Genomic DNA, 17066 nt, shown 5'->3' on the forward strand with positions numbered 1-17066 from the left:
ATAAATAGCATTATTATATGAGGGAAATTGCACTGTATGCTTTAACGAGAGAGTCGTGACAGGTTGCTTGTTACTGTTTTCCAGGTAACACGGTGCTTGGTTGAGGTCCTGTCCAAGGCGTTGACCAAACCTGACTCTCATCCTCTGGATCAGGAATGTAAAGATATTCTCAAAGCAGGCAAGTCGTTTTCACATGACTAATTGTTTGTATTTCAAAGGCAGCAGATAGAAAGGATTTTGAAAATATAGCATTATATCATTTCATAAACGGTGAAAGCAATATGATGTCAGTGTTTGTTTACAAGACTGGAGTTAATGAACCTTGCACTTGCCTTTCATAAACTAACACGTGCACTTGACTCACCCATCCCCCAGCCCTCCACCAGCACTGACTTTGCTGATAGCTATTTTTTCGAGGAAAAATGTGGTTGTCCCAACTAGCTATTTTAAGATGAATGTACTAATTGTAAGTTGCTTGCATAAGAGCATCTGCTAAATGAATAAAATGTAAAATGTTGGTCTGCCATGATGCTACCAATACACCACTTTTGCCTGTCTTTCTCTGTAATGTCAATGGAAATGAAGGAAAGGAGACGAGCAGATAAAGCCACTTTAGACTATTGAGATGCAGCCCCATGTTGACTGGAGGAAGAGATGGTGAAAGAATGAGTACAACCAGAGATACCAGTACTGTATATAATGAGGAGATGGTCTTGTCTCCGCCCTAACAATGGGAGTCATTGTCCTAAAGGCTGGAAGGCAGGTGATCTGCTTATCGGTCTGCTTAATGCTGTATTCCTGTGTGGACATATTTTGACGGGAGTGGACCCTTTTGCTTGACAGTAACATTACACAGGGTTATTGCTGTAGGTCATAGGACCTAGTGGGGCTTCGGCTAACACAGAGACCAGAGCTATAGAGCTACAACCTGGCAACCAACTGAGGAGATGAGTAGAGATACCTAAATTAGCATTTGCTTCTTTATTGATGGAAATTCTACTTAGCTGAATTTAAATATGCTACGATGGGAGACAGATAATGCTTTCCCCATATATTGTTGAGAGCCATTTTACAATGGTCACCAAAGTGAACTAATCAAGGGTCTATGAGTAGCTGATTAGTTGAATCAGGTGTCAGTGCAGTGCTGGAAGAAAGTGCCATTGCCTCCGAGTAGCTCTTCTGTCTCTGTAATGTTTGAATTGAGGGGGAACTTGCAGAGTTGGGCTTGAGTTGAACAACATGAGACAAGGATAAAGTAGTAAACACTGTGAATATTGTCCACCCCCTCTACAGGTGCCCAACATGCTGTTCCTGTGGAGAAGAAAAGTGATGAGGTGCTGACTAATGAAGAGGGCAAAGCACATCAACCTGATCCTGAGGCACCAGGGGCCGACGTGAAAGACATCGAGGCCCTCCTGAAGTCTGTGGAGGAGAAGAGGGAGACACCGGAGGATGAAGATCGCAGCCAGGAGTCATGGGACCTCAACTACGAGAAGGAGAAAAGGATTTGGAAACCAACGCACAGGTATCATCATAAGAAACCCAATCACAAACGTGATGAGGAGGTTTCTGAAGATGTGAGAGAAGAGCCAGAAGAAGAACGTAGTCAGGAATCCTGGAGCCTGGGCAATGAGAAGGAGAAGAGATATAGGCCTACCTATCGGTACACCCCAAAGAAACACCACAAACGAGACGAAGAGGGTTTAGAGGAAGAGAGAGAAGAGCCAGAAGAGGAACGTAGTCAGGAATCCTGGAGCCTGGGCGATGAGAAGGAGAAGAGATATAGGCCTACCTATCGGTACACCCCAAAGAAACACCACAAACGAGACGAAGAGGGTTTAGAGGAAGAGAGAGAAGAGCCAGAAGAGGAACGTAGTCAGGAATCCTGGAGCCTGGGCGATGAGAAGGAGAAGAGATATAGGCCTACCTATCGGTACACCCCAAAGAAACACCACAAACGAGACGAAGACGGTTTAGAGGAAGAGAGAGAAGAGCCAGAAGAGGAACGTAGTCAGGAATCCTGGAGCCTGGGCGATGAGAAGGAGAAGAGATATAGGCCTACCTATCGGTACACCCCAAAGAAACACCACAAACGAGACGAAGAGGGTTTAGAGGAAGAGAGAGAAGAGCCAGAAGAGGAACGTAGTCAGGAATCCTGGAGCCTGGGCGATGAGAAGGAGAAGAGATATAGGCCTACCTATCGGTACACCCCAAAGAAACACCACAAACGAGACGAAGAGGGTTTAGAGGAAGAGAGAGAAGAGCCAGAAGAGGAACGTAGTCAGGAATCCTGGAGCCTGGGCAATGAGAAGGAGAAGAGATATAGGCCTACCTATCGCTACACCCCCCAAAAACACCCCAAACGAGATGAAGAGGGTTTAGAGGAAGAGAGAGAAGAGCCAGAAGAGGAACGTAGTCAGGAATCCTGGAGCCTGGGCGATGAGAAGGAGAAGAGATATAGGCCTACCTATCGGTACACACCAAAGAAACACCACAAACGAGATGAAGAAGACGAAGAGCGCAGTCAAGAGTCCTGGAGTCTGGGCGATGAGAAAGAAAAGAGAGAGGAGGATGATGAGGAAAGAAAGAAGAGGATCTGGAAACCCACCCATCGGTACCACCACAAGAAGCACCACAAACGCAGTGAAGATCCTTCAGAGGAAGAGGAGGAGAAAGATAAGAGAATTTGGAAACCCACACACAGATATCACCACAAGAAACACCACAAACGAGGTGCTGACTCATCGGACGAGGAATCAGAGGAGAAGAGATCAGAAGAGTCAGAGGAAGAGGAGGAAGAGGATAGAGAGAAGAGAATCTGGAAGCCCACACACAGATACCACCACAAAAAACACCACAAACGTGATGAGGAGCTTTCAGAAGAAGGGAGAGAGGAGCCAGATGAAGAACGCAGCCAAGAGTCCTGGAGTCTGGGTGATGGAAAGGAGAAGAGAGATGAGGATATGATGAGAGATGAGGATGAGAGAGAAAAGAGGATCTGGAAACCCACCCATCGGTACCACCACAAGAAGCATCACAAACGCAATGGGGATTCCTCAGAGGAGGAAGACGAGGAGCGAAGGAGCGATTCGGACGAACACGAGGAGGAGAAGAGGCATGGAGATGCCGAGGAGGACGAGAGACAGAGGGATAGGCAGGAGGCTCTGAGGTGTGTATCTACATATTCATATTTTTTCCAGGCTATAAATCTTCAACCATAATAATTTTTACCAAAGGACATTTTAGACAGATGCTTTTGAGACCAAGGACGAGGCTTAATCTGTGTCCGGGAAACACAGAGTATGTAGGTTGAGCTGGTGTTTGTGTGACAGGTACCTGGCAGAGAAGAGTCGTCTCCTGGGCGAGGTGTATGAGAAACGTTCTCCCTGGGCTTACAGAGGATACTACCACCCCGCCTGGTGGAAGAGAAGCATAGACCCACACACACCATTGCATAAGGTTTCTATGTACAACCTACATTTTTAGACTGGACTACTGCTGTATTAGTTTGTATAGTTTGAGCTATTTTAATTATTTTTTTTAATCACTTTTATTATTCTTTAATTTGTATATTAAGGTTCCACTTTAAATGATGTTCAGTCCATACAAGGCTCCATAAAGCCTTCACAATGCCTTTATAAGCGCTACATAAGTGTCACACAGCATCTATAACTGTATGTCATGCTTTATAAAGGGTTAACACATGTGGCATAACTGTGTAACATAATCACCAATGTCAAATGTGACATAACCCACTATGTCAAATGTGATATTAACATTTGCTTTATAAAGGGTGACATGTTGTGCTTGATGAAGTCATGTTAGTCACGTTACACCTAATCTCCTTCCAAGACTCTCTGTCCACGGAGGTCTAGTGGACCAACACATAAACCTTCATTAGGGGAATAGGTTGGGCCATCCTACAATTGTTTTAGAGTAATAGAACATTTAAGCTTTTATCCAAAGCGACTTAGTCATACGTGCATACATTTTTATGTATGGGTGGTCCTGGGAATCGAACCCACTATCCTGGCATTGCAATACTCTAGCGAGATGGTTATAAATGCTTTGTGAAGCCTCAATTTAATATGATTTATAAAGCCTTTATTAAGCAATGCTTATGGCACCCTTTGTAAAGCACAGGTTTATGTCATATTTGACATCGGTGGTTATGTCACAGTTATGCCACATTTATGAACCCTTTATAGAGCATGACATAGTTATAGATGAGTGATTTGTGGCACATGTATGTAGTGTTCATGAAGGCTCTATGAAGCCTTTATAAGCTGCACGTCATTTAAAGTGGGATCTATATTAATCTATCATTATGCTTATCAATTGTTCCCAATTAGATTTTTAATTGTACAGAAATGTTTTAATACACTAAAGTGTGATGTGATTTTATTGGCTAAGATGGAGGAACTGGCGAAGTTGCTGTCCTATAAGAATCACCAGCTGGCCAGCCAATCAGAGCTGGCAGACGAGGAAAAGAAGAGGAGCGTATCTCTAACCCCAGAGGAGGTAACATTTGAACATCACAAATAACCTTTATGAAACATGACACAGAACAATTCAATGGTGAATTACCTTTTCATAAGCCTCCTCTTCAACTTCTCAGAAAATATATCTTGAAAGATGACATATCAGAAGGTTTTGGATGTTTCATGCTCTTAGACACCACAATCCTGCTTTATATTGAAGTAAGAAAACCTTTTTCACGCTATGAAAATTATGAACCAGTCCAATATTGGATGTTGCCCTCTCTGTAGTCTGCTATGGGAAGAGACTCTACCTTCTCTGTAGTCTGCTGTGGGAAGAGACTCTAACCTCTCTGCAGTCTGCTGTGGGAAGAGACTCTACCCTCTCTGTAGTCTGCTATTGGAAGAGACTCTAACCTCTCTGTAGTCTGCTGTGGGAAGAGACTAACCTCTCTGTAGTCTGCTGTGGGAAGAGACTCTAACCTCTCTGTAGTCTGCTATGGGAAGAGACTCTAACCTCTCTGTAGTCTGCTGTGGGAAGAGACTCTAACCTCTCTGTAGTCTGCTATGGGAAGAGACTCTAACCTCTCTGTAGTCTGCTGTGGGAAGAGACTCTAACCTCTCTGTAGTCTGCTGTGGGAAGAGACTCTAACCTCTCTGTAGTCTGCTGTGGGAAGAGACTCTAACCTCTCTGTAGTCTGCTATGGGAAGAGACTCTAACCTCTCTGTAGTCTGCTGTGGGAAGAGACTCTAACCTCTCTGTAGTCTGCTGTGGGAAGAGACTCTAACCACTCTGTAGTCTGCTGTGGGAAGAGACTCTACCCTGCTTACATAACCATGCAGAAGCCATATGTTTATCTCTAGGAGACCTGGCTCAGGTTAAGGCTTCACAACTCAAAATTAGCCTTGATATTCTGGAATGGAAACAGCCTGTGTGTGAATGAGCGCAGGTACAAATGCCTACAGAGAAAAGCCCTTTGACTCCAGGCATGTCTTCCTAGATAGTGGTGGTGGCTCACTAAGTAAATTAATAATGTAATGAATATATTATTCTGCAACATTGTTCTTTGGCACTGACAGTCTTCACTGTGATGATAGTAGGCTAAACAAGAGATGTGTGTCCCTGAAGGAAATGGTGTCCTCTGCGCTGTGGGATTCATCTGAAAGTAATAAAACCACACGTTTAGAAAATGTGCATCTAGCTGCAGAGAAAAAGGCTGTTATTTTTCCTCTCTCCCTCGCATGGTTTTCATGGCTGCAGCAGTGATTGCACCAAAACCTAAGTTATTGCATCCCCTCACAACCCACCCCTATTAGAGCTGATAGTGGTCGGCCCGGGAGTAAACTCTCTATCACACCACCTGCTTTGGAGCGAGGAAATACAATGGGGAGGGGGGAGAATGGATGACTCTAGGGTATTATTTTTCATCCTGACAGTCTTCAGACTACACTGCAGCAGCATCCTCTACAATGGGACTCCGGTAGTGGGAATATCTACACTATTGACTGTATTAAGATCCAGGGAAAGCAGTGGCTAATTAAGGGGAGAGTCAGATTCCAGAAGCAAGGGGTTTAATTGAAAGGCTTGCACTTTTATGGAATAAATGCCTATAAGGAGGCCAACATTAAGCTACACTGAACAAAAATAAAAATCTAACAATTTCAAAGACTTTAGTTAGTTACAATTCATATAACGGAATCAGTCAATTGAAATAAATGTGTCCCTAATCTATGGATTTAGATGACTGGGAATACAGATATGCATCTGTTGGTCAGAGACCTTAAAAAAAGATAGGCCTGGATCAGAAAACCAGTCAGTATCTGGTGTGACCACCATTTGCCTCATGCAGCTCGACACATCTCCTTCGCATAGAGATGATCAGACTGTTGATTGTGGTGCGTGGAATGTTGTCCCACTCCTCTTCAATGGCTGTGCGAAGTTTGCTGGATATTGGCGGGAACTGGAACAGGTTGATCCAGAGCATCCCGAACATGCTCCATGGGTGACATGTCTGGTGAGTGTGCAGGCCATGGAAGAACTGGGACATTTTCAGCTTCCAGGAATTGTGTACAGATCCTTGTGACATGGGGCTGTGCATTATCATGCTGAAACATGAGGTGATGGCAGCAGATGAATGGCACAACAGTGGACCTCAGGATCTCGTCAAAGTATCTCTACGTTCATGTCCGTAGTTTTATGCCTGTCTGCCCATACCATAACCCCACCACCACCATGGGGTACTCTGTTCACAACAATGGACCTCAGGATCTCGTCAAGGTATCTCTACGTTCATGTCCGTAGTTCTATGCCTGCCTGCCCATACCATAACCCCACCACCACGGGGTACTCTGTTCACAACATTGACATCAGAAAACATTTCCCACACGAGGTCATACCCGCTGTTTGCCATCTGCCCGGTAAAGTTGAAACCGGGATTCATCCGTGAAGAGCACACTTCTCCAGCGTACCAGTGGCCATCAAAGGTCAGCATTTGTCCACTAGTGGGTTACGACGCCGTACTGCAGTCAGGTCAAGACCCTGGTGAGGACAACAAGCACACAGATGAGCTTCCCTGAGACCATTTCTGACAGTTTGTGCAGAAATTCTTTGGTTGTGCAAACCCAGTTTCATCAGCTGTCCAGGTAGCTGGTCTCACACAATCCCACAGGTGAAGAAGCCGGATGTGGAGATCCTTGGAGGTGGTTATGGTTGTGAGGCCGGTTGGACCTGCTGCCGAATTCTCTCAAACGGCTTATGGTAGAGAAATTAACATTGAATTCTCTGGCAACAGCTCTGGTGGACATTCCTGCAGTCAGCATGCCAATTGCATGCTCCCTCAAAACTTGAGACATATGTGGCAGTGTGTTGTGTGACAAAACTGTACATTTTAGAGCATCCTTTTATTGTCCCCAGCATAAGGTGCACCTGTGTAGTGATCATGCTGTTTAATCAGCTCCTTGATATGCCACACCTGTCAGGTGGATGGATTATCTTGGCAAAGGAGAAATGCTCACTGACAGGGATGAAAACACATTTGTGCAGGAAATTTGAGAACTTCGCTTTTTGTGTGTATGGAACATTTCAGGGATCTTTTATTTCAACTCATGAAACATGGGACCAACACTTCACATGTTGCGTTTATATTTTTGTTCAGTGTATTTAGCAGTAATTAACGCTCTGTGTGTGTGTGTGTTGTGTTTTCAGGAGAAGGAGCTGGAGAACATAGCAGCTATGGACATGGAGTTACAGAAGATATCTGAGAAGATGCAGGAGGACAGGAGTGAATAGATAGACAGGCAGAGGCATGCAGACAAGGATGCTAAGATACACAAGGTTAGCACACTGAGATAGTAACGAGAGAGCGAGAGCGAGAGCGAGAGAGAGAGCGATCGCCTGACCCGTCAACGTTCCGGACAAAAAAAAACACTAACATCCAAGAGCCTTGCTGCAAATTCTGCTGTGTTAACCTTTGTACCTGTGAAATGTTGATGTTCTCAAAAGAGACTGTTTAGTTAATATATAAGTATAATAGTATAAAGATAAAGTAGATGCTTTGCTAATTTGTCCGGATAACTATATATTTAAAGTACGCATGACAGTTTTGTTCAAACGTTTGAATGGTTGTTTGTTCAGTCTGCATTTAATAAAATTAATTATTCTGGGACCAAATTTAACATGCATCTCAGGATTTTAATACCTCAGCAACACAGTTGGTTATCAAAAGTAATAGTATTTTAACCGTACTGTATTTATTGAAACTCCCACTAATGCAGCACAGTAAGGAGGCTGTGATAGCAAAATGGCACTTTCTGCTAAAAGAGTATAAAATACAAACAAAATGCTACATTTGGGAGCTTAGAGCTTTGGAGAGCAGCTCCAGGGCTGAATAACAACCATGATAGTTTAGAACTGGTAGCAGGAGGGAGAGACACTTCAGTGATTCTATCCCCACCGCCACAAGTACATGTAAATCAAGTCATCAATGATTTAAATTAGACAAACTCTGGGCCTCCCTCAATAGTGTCATCCCTCTGTGGTCTCTGAGTTCGTCTCTTTGTGGCCGGCTCTTCTGCTGTAGTTGAGCCTGTCTTTAGTCGTATCTGTAGCAACGGTCATCCCGGAGAGGAGGTAAGCACCGCCCCTACTCATCAAGAGCACAGGGTGCGTCCTGTTAGGCAACACCTACACAGAGACAGTGAGGTCAGAGGTTGTGCTGATATTACACACATGGACGCTTCCACAGAGACAGTTGTATAAGCCTCATCAAACTGTACCTGGTAATGTCTGATCCAGGCAGGCTGACCGCTCCGCCTTGTTCCCTGAGCTTTGTATAGCAATCAATCAGAGGCTGTGGGAGAGAGACAGACAGAGATGGAAATGACAAGAGTTTAATAACAACACGACCGGGGTGAACACGACCGGGGTGAACACGACCGCGGTGAACACGACCGCGGTGAACACGACCGGGGTGAACACGACCGGGGTGAACACGACCGGGGTGAACACGACCGGGGTGAACACGACCGGGGTGAACACGACCGGGGTGAACACGACCGGGGTGAACACGACCGGGGTGAACACGACCGCGGTGAACATGGCAGTACACTATAGGGTCTACTAGAAAGAATAATAACAGTAATATGCTTATTAAATACACAACACACACACACTAGAGCACACTAGGAAGCATACTAGAGAACACTCAGATACATACCTCTTTATATTGAAAGTACACTGCAAAGGTTCTGGAGGGGGCGAGGAACTTGATGAGGCCCAGTAGAACTGGACAGTAGAACTAGACAGTAGAACTGGACAGGGGTGGAACCCGACTGGCTATCACCAACCTGAGGAGAAGAACCAGAGATATTATACTGTAGAACTAGAAAGTAGAACTAGACAGTAGAACCGACTGGCTATCACCAACCTGAGGAAAAGAACCAGAGATATTATACTGTAGAACTGGACAGTAGAACTAGACAGTAGAACTGGACAGGGGTGGAACCGACTGGCTATCACCAACCTGAGGAAAAGAACCAGAGATATTATACTGTAGAACTGGACAGTAGAACTAGACAGTAGAACTGGACAGGGGTGGAACCGACTGGCTATCACCAACCTGAGGAAAAGAACCAGAGATATTATACTGTAGAACTGGACAGTAGAACTAGACAGTAGAACTGGACAGGGGTGGAACCGACTGGCTATCACCAACCTGAGGAGAAGAACCAGAGATATTATACTGTAGAACTGGACAGTAGAACTAGACAGTAGAACTAGACAGTAGAACTGGACAGGGGTGGAACCGACTGGCTATCACCAACCTGAGGAAAAGAATTCGATGAGATTAGTGAGTACTTCAAAGGAGGGAGGATGGAAGAATGCCTGTTGAAAGTATTGGAACTCATGTGTAGAGACATACTAGGGTTGTAGACTACATGGAAACACGAGTTTCCCCAACCCTCGACAAACCTATCAATAAACACAGGATCAGATGACATCTGCTGTAGCCCCAACTAGACATTTCACACCTATCTCACTTCGGATCAAGATTACTGCTAAGCACTCCTGTTTTGTTACTTGTGTTGACATGCAGATGTTAACATTGCCATGTTTGACTGATTTCAGACAGTGCAAGACGACACCGACAGAGCAAACCTGGTGTGTCAGGGGTATGTAATCTTAGTGCCAAGCAGCTGTTATACTGTTTATTACTGCTTATACATGTCTACTGACAGCACGTTCATGCTTTGGAGTTCACTCTGTATCTTAGTGGCATTATAACAGAGACCTTATGTGGGGAGGTGAGAGCGCTCACCCGTCTGCGTTCTTACCCTCCGGCACGCCTGCAGCAGCAGTTTCTTCCTCTTCTCCCTCTTCTCCTGGGCCTGAAACGCAACACACAGTTGCTCTTCAATTGCACACCGTTGAAATCTTTGGAGCACACAAGCACCAGGAAGTGTGACAAATAACAGAGACAACTTTTTTTTATATATATACCTTAATTTTACTAGGCAAGTCAGTTAAAAACAAATTCTTATTTTCAATGACAGCCTAGGAACAGTGGGTTAACTGCCTGTTCTGGGGCAGAATGACAGATTTGTACCTTGTCAGCTTGGGGATTTGAACTTGCAACCTTTCACTTACTAGTCCAACGCTCTAACCACTAGGCTACCTTGCTGCTTCACTATGTGTTGATCTCTCTCCGTTTCTCCCTCTCCTCTCTCTCCTTGTCCCCGGCAGGGTATGTACTGGTACTAGTCTCCATGCTCTGGTCCTCTGTGTCTGGGCTGCCCCCATTGCCTTCTGCTTTCTCTGGGTCAGGTTGGACTTGTCTCCATTGGCCTGTCCAGCATCTAGAGTTGTGACAATACATCAATCAATTCAATAGATGAGACAGTATAGCATTGATTCAATGAGACAGTATAGCATTGTTGGTCTGTCAAAGGATTATATTCCCCACACCCACGTCTATGTCTTTAGCCTCCGTGTCCAGTGTCCCTGCCAGCAGTGCGTTGACATGACAGATGGGAAGCTCATGGAGCATATCGTGGAAGTGGGAGGGGAAGCCAAAGCTCTCTGCCCCCGCCTTCGCAGGGCCTCCTCCTGGGTACATCTGCATCACTGACCCATAGCCTGGAGAAGAGAGGATAGAGACACAAGATGGAGGAGTCTGTTTGGGTGTCTCCAGATGAACGCAACATTACAGTACGTTCCGATAGAATTTACATAAAATGTTGACATACTTGTGGTTATGTAGTGTATGTGGACACCTGCTTGTCAAACATCTCATTCCAAAGCACAGAATCATCTAGAATGTCATTGTATGCTGTGGTGTTAAGATTTCTCTTCACTGGCCTAGTACGAACCATGAAAAACAGCCCCAGACCATTATTCCTCCTTCACCAAACTTTACAGATGGCACTATGCATTCATGCAGGTAGCATTCTCCTGGCATCTGCCAAACCCAGATTCGTCCGTCGGACTGCCAGATGGTGAAGCGTGATTTCTCACTCCAGAGAACACGTTTCCACTGCTCAAGAGTCCAATGGTGGGCTTTACACCACCCCAGCTGACGCTTGACATTGCACATGGTGATCTTAGGCTTTTGTGCGGCTGCTCGGCCGTGGAAACACATTTCATGAAGCTCCCGACGATCAGTTATTGTGCTGACGTTGCTTCCAGAGGCAGTTTGGAACTCAGTAGTGAGCGTTGCAAGTGAGGACAGACAATTTTTACGTACTACAGCACTCGGCCGTCCCGTTCTGTGAGCTTGTGTGGCCTACCACTTTGCGGCTGAGCCGTTGTTGCTCCTTGACGATTCTACTTCACAATAACAGCACTTACAGTTGACTGGGGCAGCTCTAGCAGGGCAGAAACTTGTTGGAAAAGTGTCATTGTACTGTTTCAAGTTGAAGTGATTTTTTATTATAACGCAGTTGATTGGCAAAGATGACAAACATTATATTAAATGGTGCTACACATACAGTGCCTTGCGAAAGTATTCGGCCCCCTTGAACTTTGCGACCTTTTGCCACATTTCAGGCTTCAAACAAAGATATAAAACTGTATTTTTTTGTGAAGAATCAACAACAAGTGGGACACAATCATGAAGTGGAACGACATTTATTGGATATTTCAAACTTTTTTAACAAATCAAAAACTGAAAAATTGGGCGTGCAAAATTATTCAGCCCCCTTGAGTTAATACTTTGTAGCGCCACCTTTTGCTGCGATTACAGCTGTAAGTTGCTTGGGGTATGTCTCTATCAGTTTTGCACATCGAGAGACTGAAATTTTTTCCCATTCCTCCTTGCAAAACAGCTCGAGCTCAGTGAGGTTGGATGGAGAGCATTTGTGAACAGCAGTTTTCAGTTCTTTCCACAGATTCTCAATTGGATTCAGGTCTGGACTTTGACTTGGCCATTCTAACACCTGGATATGTTTATTTTTGAACCATTCCATTGTAGATTTTGCTTTATGTTTTGGATCATTGTCTTGTTGGAAGACAAATCTCCGTCCCAGTCTCAGGTCTTTTGCAGACTCCATCAGGTTTTCTTCCAGAATGGTCCTGTATTTGGCTCCATCCATCTTCCCATCAATTTTAACCATCTTCCCTGTCCCTGCTGAAGAAAAGCAGGCCCAAACCATGATGCTACCACCACCATGTTTGACAGTGGGGATGGTGTGTGTTCAGGGTGATGAGCTGTGTTGCTTTTACGCCAAACATAACGTTTTGCATTGTTGCCAAAAAGTTCAATTTTGGTTTCATCTGACCAGAGCACCTTCTTCCACATGTTTGGTGTGTCTCCCAGGTGGCTTGTGGCAAACTTTAAACGACACTTTTTATGGATATCTTTAAGAAATGGCTTTCTTGCCACTCTTCCATAAAGGCCAGATTTGTGTAATATACGACTGATTGTTGTCCTATGGACAGAGTCTCCCACCTCAGCTGTAGATCTCTGCAGTTCATCCAGAGTGATCATGGGCCTCTTGGCTGCATCTCTGATCAGTCTTCTCCTTGTATGAGCTGAAAGTTTAGAGGGACGGCCAGGTCTTGGTAGATTTGCAGTGGTCTGATACTCCTTCCATTTCAATATTATCGCTTGCACAGTGCTCCTTGGGATGTTTAAAGCTTGGGAAATCTTTTTGTATCCAAATCCGGCTTTAAACTTCTTCACAACAGTATCTCGGACCTGCCTGGTGTGTTCCTTGTTCTTCATGATGCTCTCTGCGCTTTTAACGGACCTCTGAGACTATCACAGTACAGGTGCATTTATACGGAGACTTGATTACACACATGTGGATTGTATTTATCATCATTAGTCATTTAGGTCAACATTGGATCATTCAGAGATCCTCACTGAACTTCTGGAGAGAGTTTGCTGCACTGAAAGTAAAGGGGCTGAATAATTTTGCACGCCCAATATTTCAGTTTTTGATTTGTTAAAATTTTTTGAAATATCCAATAAATGTCGTTCCACTTCATGATTGTGTCCCACTTGTTGTTGATTCCTCACAAAAAAATACAGTTTTATATCTTTATGTTTGAAGCCTGAAATGTTGCAAAGGTCGCAAAGTTCAAGGGGGCCGAATACTTTCGCAAGGCACTGTAGAATTTCTGCCCTATGTGGAAGCTAGGTGAATTGCAACCGCACTAGGGTGCATTTAAACCACATCTCTCCCTTCGCATCTCATTTCCCCGTAACATGGCAGAGACTCACTCGAGCCTTTTACTTTCGGTTTTGGTCCACCAGCTTAAAACGGCTGTAAAAATACTTTTACAATGATTCCCCACACAAGGGACGGGCGGCCCCTCTTTTGAAGGCCCTTGGATCAACCCCCCTCAAAAAAAGTACACTACACAAGATGCAAATGTGGTTGTGCATCAGCAGTTTCACTATTGTTATGCCCATGTCAGCAAAACAAGTTTAGCGGCCTGCTATATAGGCATGTTATCAATGCCGAACTACCAGCCGGGGACCTTCCATTGATTTTGACAAAATATGTAGCATTGCAACAAAAGGCAACATTTGCTCTACACCCCATGATAAAATGTGTAGATTTGCACAAAATGTACTCTAAAACGTAAAAATATATAATATACATCTCCTCTGTGAATAGGGGGACCACTAAGATGTTTTGGTCGCAATGTGATTTGTGGCCCCCACCCTGATCAAAGATCCCTGCCCTACACTATTCAGTTCTTGTCATATCACATGAATTGAAATTGAGCGAGCAGTGTAGAATTTTATGCAATCTGGATTTCTACACTGGCCACTTTTTCCACTTGATAACAGTCAAAGTCAGAACAGCTTTCCCATGTTGACAACAGATGGTGCTCCGGTGGGAGAAATCGATAGGCGAATATCACAGCCAATCACAACATTGGCGGGTCAGTAATATTGTGAAGCATTATCATTCCACTATTACTGCAGATATATTATGGATCTAAGAAATCCTGTGTAGCACCTTTAAGCAAGACATTCATACGAGCCTTACAATCCAATTATAACACAAAAGTAGTGTGAGATTCACTCATAATCAACATGTAAATGGAGGCTTTTTGGCTTGCGGTCCATGAGAACTGTGTTTTCCTCCACGGTGGGGAAATTGTGAAAGGTGACTCAGACTACAGCAGTCAGAGCATGGTCAACACAGACAGGGAACCAAACAGTCCAGTTACCTCCCATCCTCTCCATGTTGGCCCCCAGCACAAGACAATCTCAATAACAACATAATTTGGGCAGAGGTTTTCCTGACCGTGTGACCTAGCCAGAAAAACCATCAGGCCCTACGAGTGACTCCCTCTGGTGATCTAACTCACCATATCTTCCCTGGTTCTCTGCCATGCTACATCATAGCCAGGACACAACAAGAGGGCCTTAGGACCATCACACTGTTCTCATACCTGGAGGGAATAGAACACAAGACATTCAGAACCCACAAAGCAATAATGGCAAGAGTGCAATACTAATCAACAAGGCAAAGCTTGCATGTTGGTAGTACAGGCAAATATTTGACGTGACTGTCAAGCATTGTTAGCTAATGCACACCAATAGATAATGTGATTGTGCATGAGCACAGTTGTGTAACGACTAACTTTTTCTTTTGAATCCGCAGCTTTGGAACGTTGGATGTCTCCCCGTTTCAGTACAACGGAGTCACCCTCATTCACTCTGTGCTGGGAGTCATCTTCCTTGTCCGTTATTAGAAAGCTTGTCTTCCTGCTTCATAGCAAGCTGAATAGTACATTCTAATTTTTACCCAATAATATGAGTTTTTAATCACCAAAGATAACAGTAAAGTACTGAAATAAATTGTTTTTTGGAGGTCGCCCATTGAATTATCTAACCCACGTGCTAATTTTCGTTTCCTTAGCATTCAGGACGATTAGACAATAGCAGAAAAATCAATCGCTCACCGTACTCGTCTCTGATTGGCTTATTTGCTGTTCGTAAAGCGTATGGTAAATGGTAGAGAAGTGCTAGGATTTTCTAGGTTCTGATAGGTAAGTCTGAGAGCACAGAGGGAAAATCTCTCATGGGGTTAGAACTGATCTAAAGGCTGGAAAGACTATTCTATGTGGATGTAACAGTAGAACTTTAGACCATCCCCTCGCTCATACCCGGGCGCGAACCAGGGACACTGCACACATCAACAACAGTCACCCACGAAGCATCATTACCCATCGCTCCACAAAAACCACGACCCTTGCAGAGCAAGGGGAACTACTACTTCAAGGACTCAGAGCAAGTGACGTCACTGATTGAAACGCTATTTAGCGCGCACCGCTAACTAAGCTAGCCGTTTCACATCCGTTACATGGACATGTCATGAATTGCTCCCAGGGAATCACCACTGCAGAGAAAACAACTGACCAAGACATGTTTCTCAAGTTTATTTCAGTGCATCTCAGTCAGCAGAAATTCCAGTGTTTTCTCTGAAAACAGATGTGTTCTTCAACACGAGAACCCACCACCAGAACTCTCTGAAATATACACTGCTCAAAAAAATAAAGGGAACACTTAAACAACACAATGTAACTCCAAGTCAATCACACTTCTGTGAAATCAAACTGTCCACTTAGGAAGCAACACTGATTGACAATACATTTCACATGCTGTTGTGCAAAAGGAATAGACAACAGGTGGAAATTATAGGCATTTAGCAAGACACCCCCACTAAAGGAGTGGTTCTGCAGGTGGTGACCACAGACCACTTCTCAGTTCCTATGCTTCCTGGCTGATGTTTTGGTCACTTTTGAATGCTGGCGGTGCTTTCACTCTAGTGGTAGCATGAGACGGAGTCTACAACCCACACAAGTGGCTCAGGTAGTGCAGCTCATCCAGGATGGCACATCAATGCAAGATGTGGCAAGAAGGTTTGCTGTGTCTGTCAGCGTAGTGTCCAGAGCATGGAGGCGCTACCAGGAGATAGGCCAGTACATCAGGAGACATGGAGGAGGCCGTAGGAGGGCAACAACCCAGAAGCAGGACCGCCACCTCCGCCTTTGTGCAAGGAGGAGCACTGCCAGAGCCCTGCAAAAAGACCTCCAGCAGGCCACAAATGTGCATGTGTCTGCTCAAGCGGTCAGAAACAGACTCCATGAGGGTGGTATGAGGGCCCGACGTCCACAGGTGGGGGTTGTGCTTACAGCCCAACACCGTGCAGGACGTTTGGCATTTGCCAGAGAACACCAAGATTGGTAAATTCTCCACTGGCGCCCTGTGCTCTTCACAGATGAAAGCAGGTTCACACTGAGCACATGTGATAGACGTGACAGTCTGGAGACGCCGTGGAGAACGTTCTGCTGCCTGCAACATCCTCCAGCATGACCGGTTTGGCGGTGGGTCAGTCATGGTGTGGGGTGGCATTTCTTTGGGGGGCCGCACAGCCCTCCATGTGCTCACCAGAGGTAGCCTGACTGCCATTAGGTACCGAGATGAGATCCTCAGACCCCTTGTGTTACGAATCCCTTTTGGCCCGACAGTCTAGGGGGGATGGTAATGAGACCCGTAACATAACTCATGCAATTTATAATAGTGACAAAGTAAAAGTGAGAATGAAATAACCACAACAACTGAAATC

The 17066-nt window shown here is 44.8% G+C and overlaps 2 protein-coding genes across 3 annotated transcripts in view; one reads left to right on the forward strand and one right to left on the reverse strand.

Annotated features, from left to right (window-relative positions):
* Positions 1 to 8153, forward strand: part of LOC135557793 (trichohyalin-like) — an 8758-nt gene extending 605 nt beyond the window's left edge. Inside the window, exons 3-7 of the mRNA XM_064991404.1 lie at positions 85 to 178; positions 1294 to 3169; positions 3333 to 3459; positions 4414 to 4521; positions 7684 to 8153. Of these exons, the coding sequence (XP_064847476.1) occupies positions 85 to 178; positions 1294 to 3169; positions 3333 to 3459; positions 4414 to 4521; positions 7684 to 7767 (2289 nt within the window). The 3' untranslated portion in view covers positions 7768 to 8153. The remainder of the gene's footprint in view (positions 1 to 84; positions 179 to 1293; positions 3170 to 3332; positions 3460 to 4413; positions 4522 to 7683) is intronic.
* Positions 8144 to 15328, reverse strand: LOC135557794 (tRNA (adenine(58)-N(1))-methyltransferase non-catalytic subunit TRM6-like). Of its 2 annotated transcripts, none has more exons than XM_064991406.1 (7): positions 15079 to 15328; positions 14803 to 14886; positions 10946 to 11112; positions 10311 to 10832; positions 9194 to 9323; positions 8754 to 8827; positions 8144 to 8661 (listed from the first exon to the last, which is right to left on the reverse strand). In XM_064991406.1, exons 2-4 carry the CDS (start codon positions 14825 to 14827, stop codon positions 10797 to 10799), a joined length of 228 nt encoding a protein of 75 aa, XP_064847478.1. In that variant the 5' UTR covers positions 14828 to 14886; positions 15079 to 15328; the 3' UTR covers positions 8144 to 8661; positions 8754 to 8827; positions 9194 to 9323; positions 10311 to 10796. The 2 variants fall into 2 exon arrangements, with proteins under 2 accessions (XP_064847478.1, XP_064847477.1); XM_064991405.1 differs by having other exon boundaries at positions 10295 to 10832.
* Between the last annotated feature and the right edge of the window lie 1738 nt (positions 15329 to 17066).

The sequence above is a fragment of the Oncorhynchus masou genome, chromosome 16 (assembly GCF_036934945.1).
Source record: "Oncorhynchus masou masou isolate Uvic2021 chromosome 16, UVic_Omas_1.1, whole genome shotgun sequence".
In the NCBI taxonomy this organism is placed as follows: Eukaryota; Metazoa; Chordata; class Actinopteri; order Salmoniformes; family Salmonidae; genus Oncorhynchus; species Oncorhynchus masou.

Bases quoted from the DNA above. Each gene is read 5' to 3' on its own strand.
- LOC135557794 (XM_064991406.1), bottom strand. From the start codon at position 14,827: ATGGCAGAGAACCAGGGAAGATATG. The intron at 11,113-14,802 runs GTGAGTTAGATC...TCTCTTCTCCAG, and splicing joins AGAGAACCAGGGAAGATATG to GCTATGGGTCAGTGATGCAG. The intron at 10,833-10,945 runs GTGGGTGTGGGG...TCACAACTCTAG, and splicing joins CGGAGGCTAAAGACATAGAC to ATGCTGGACAGGCCAATGGA.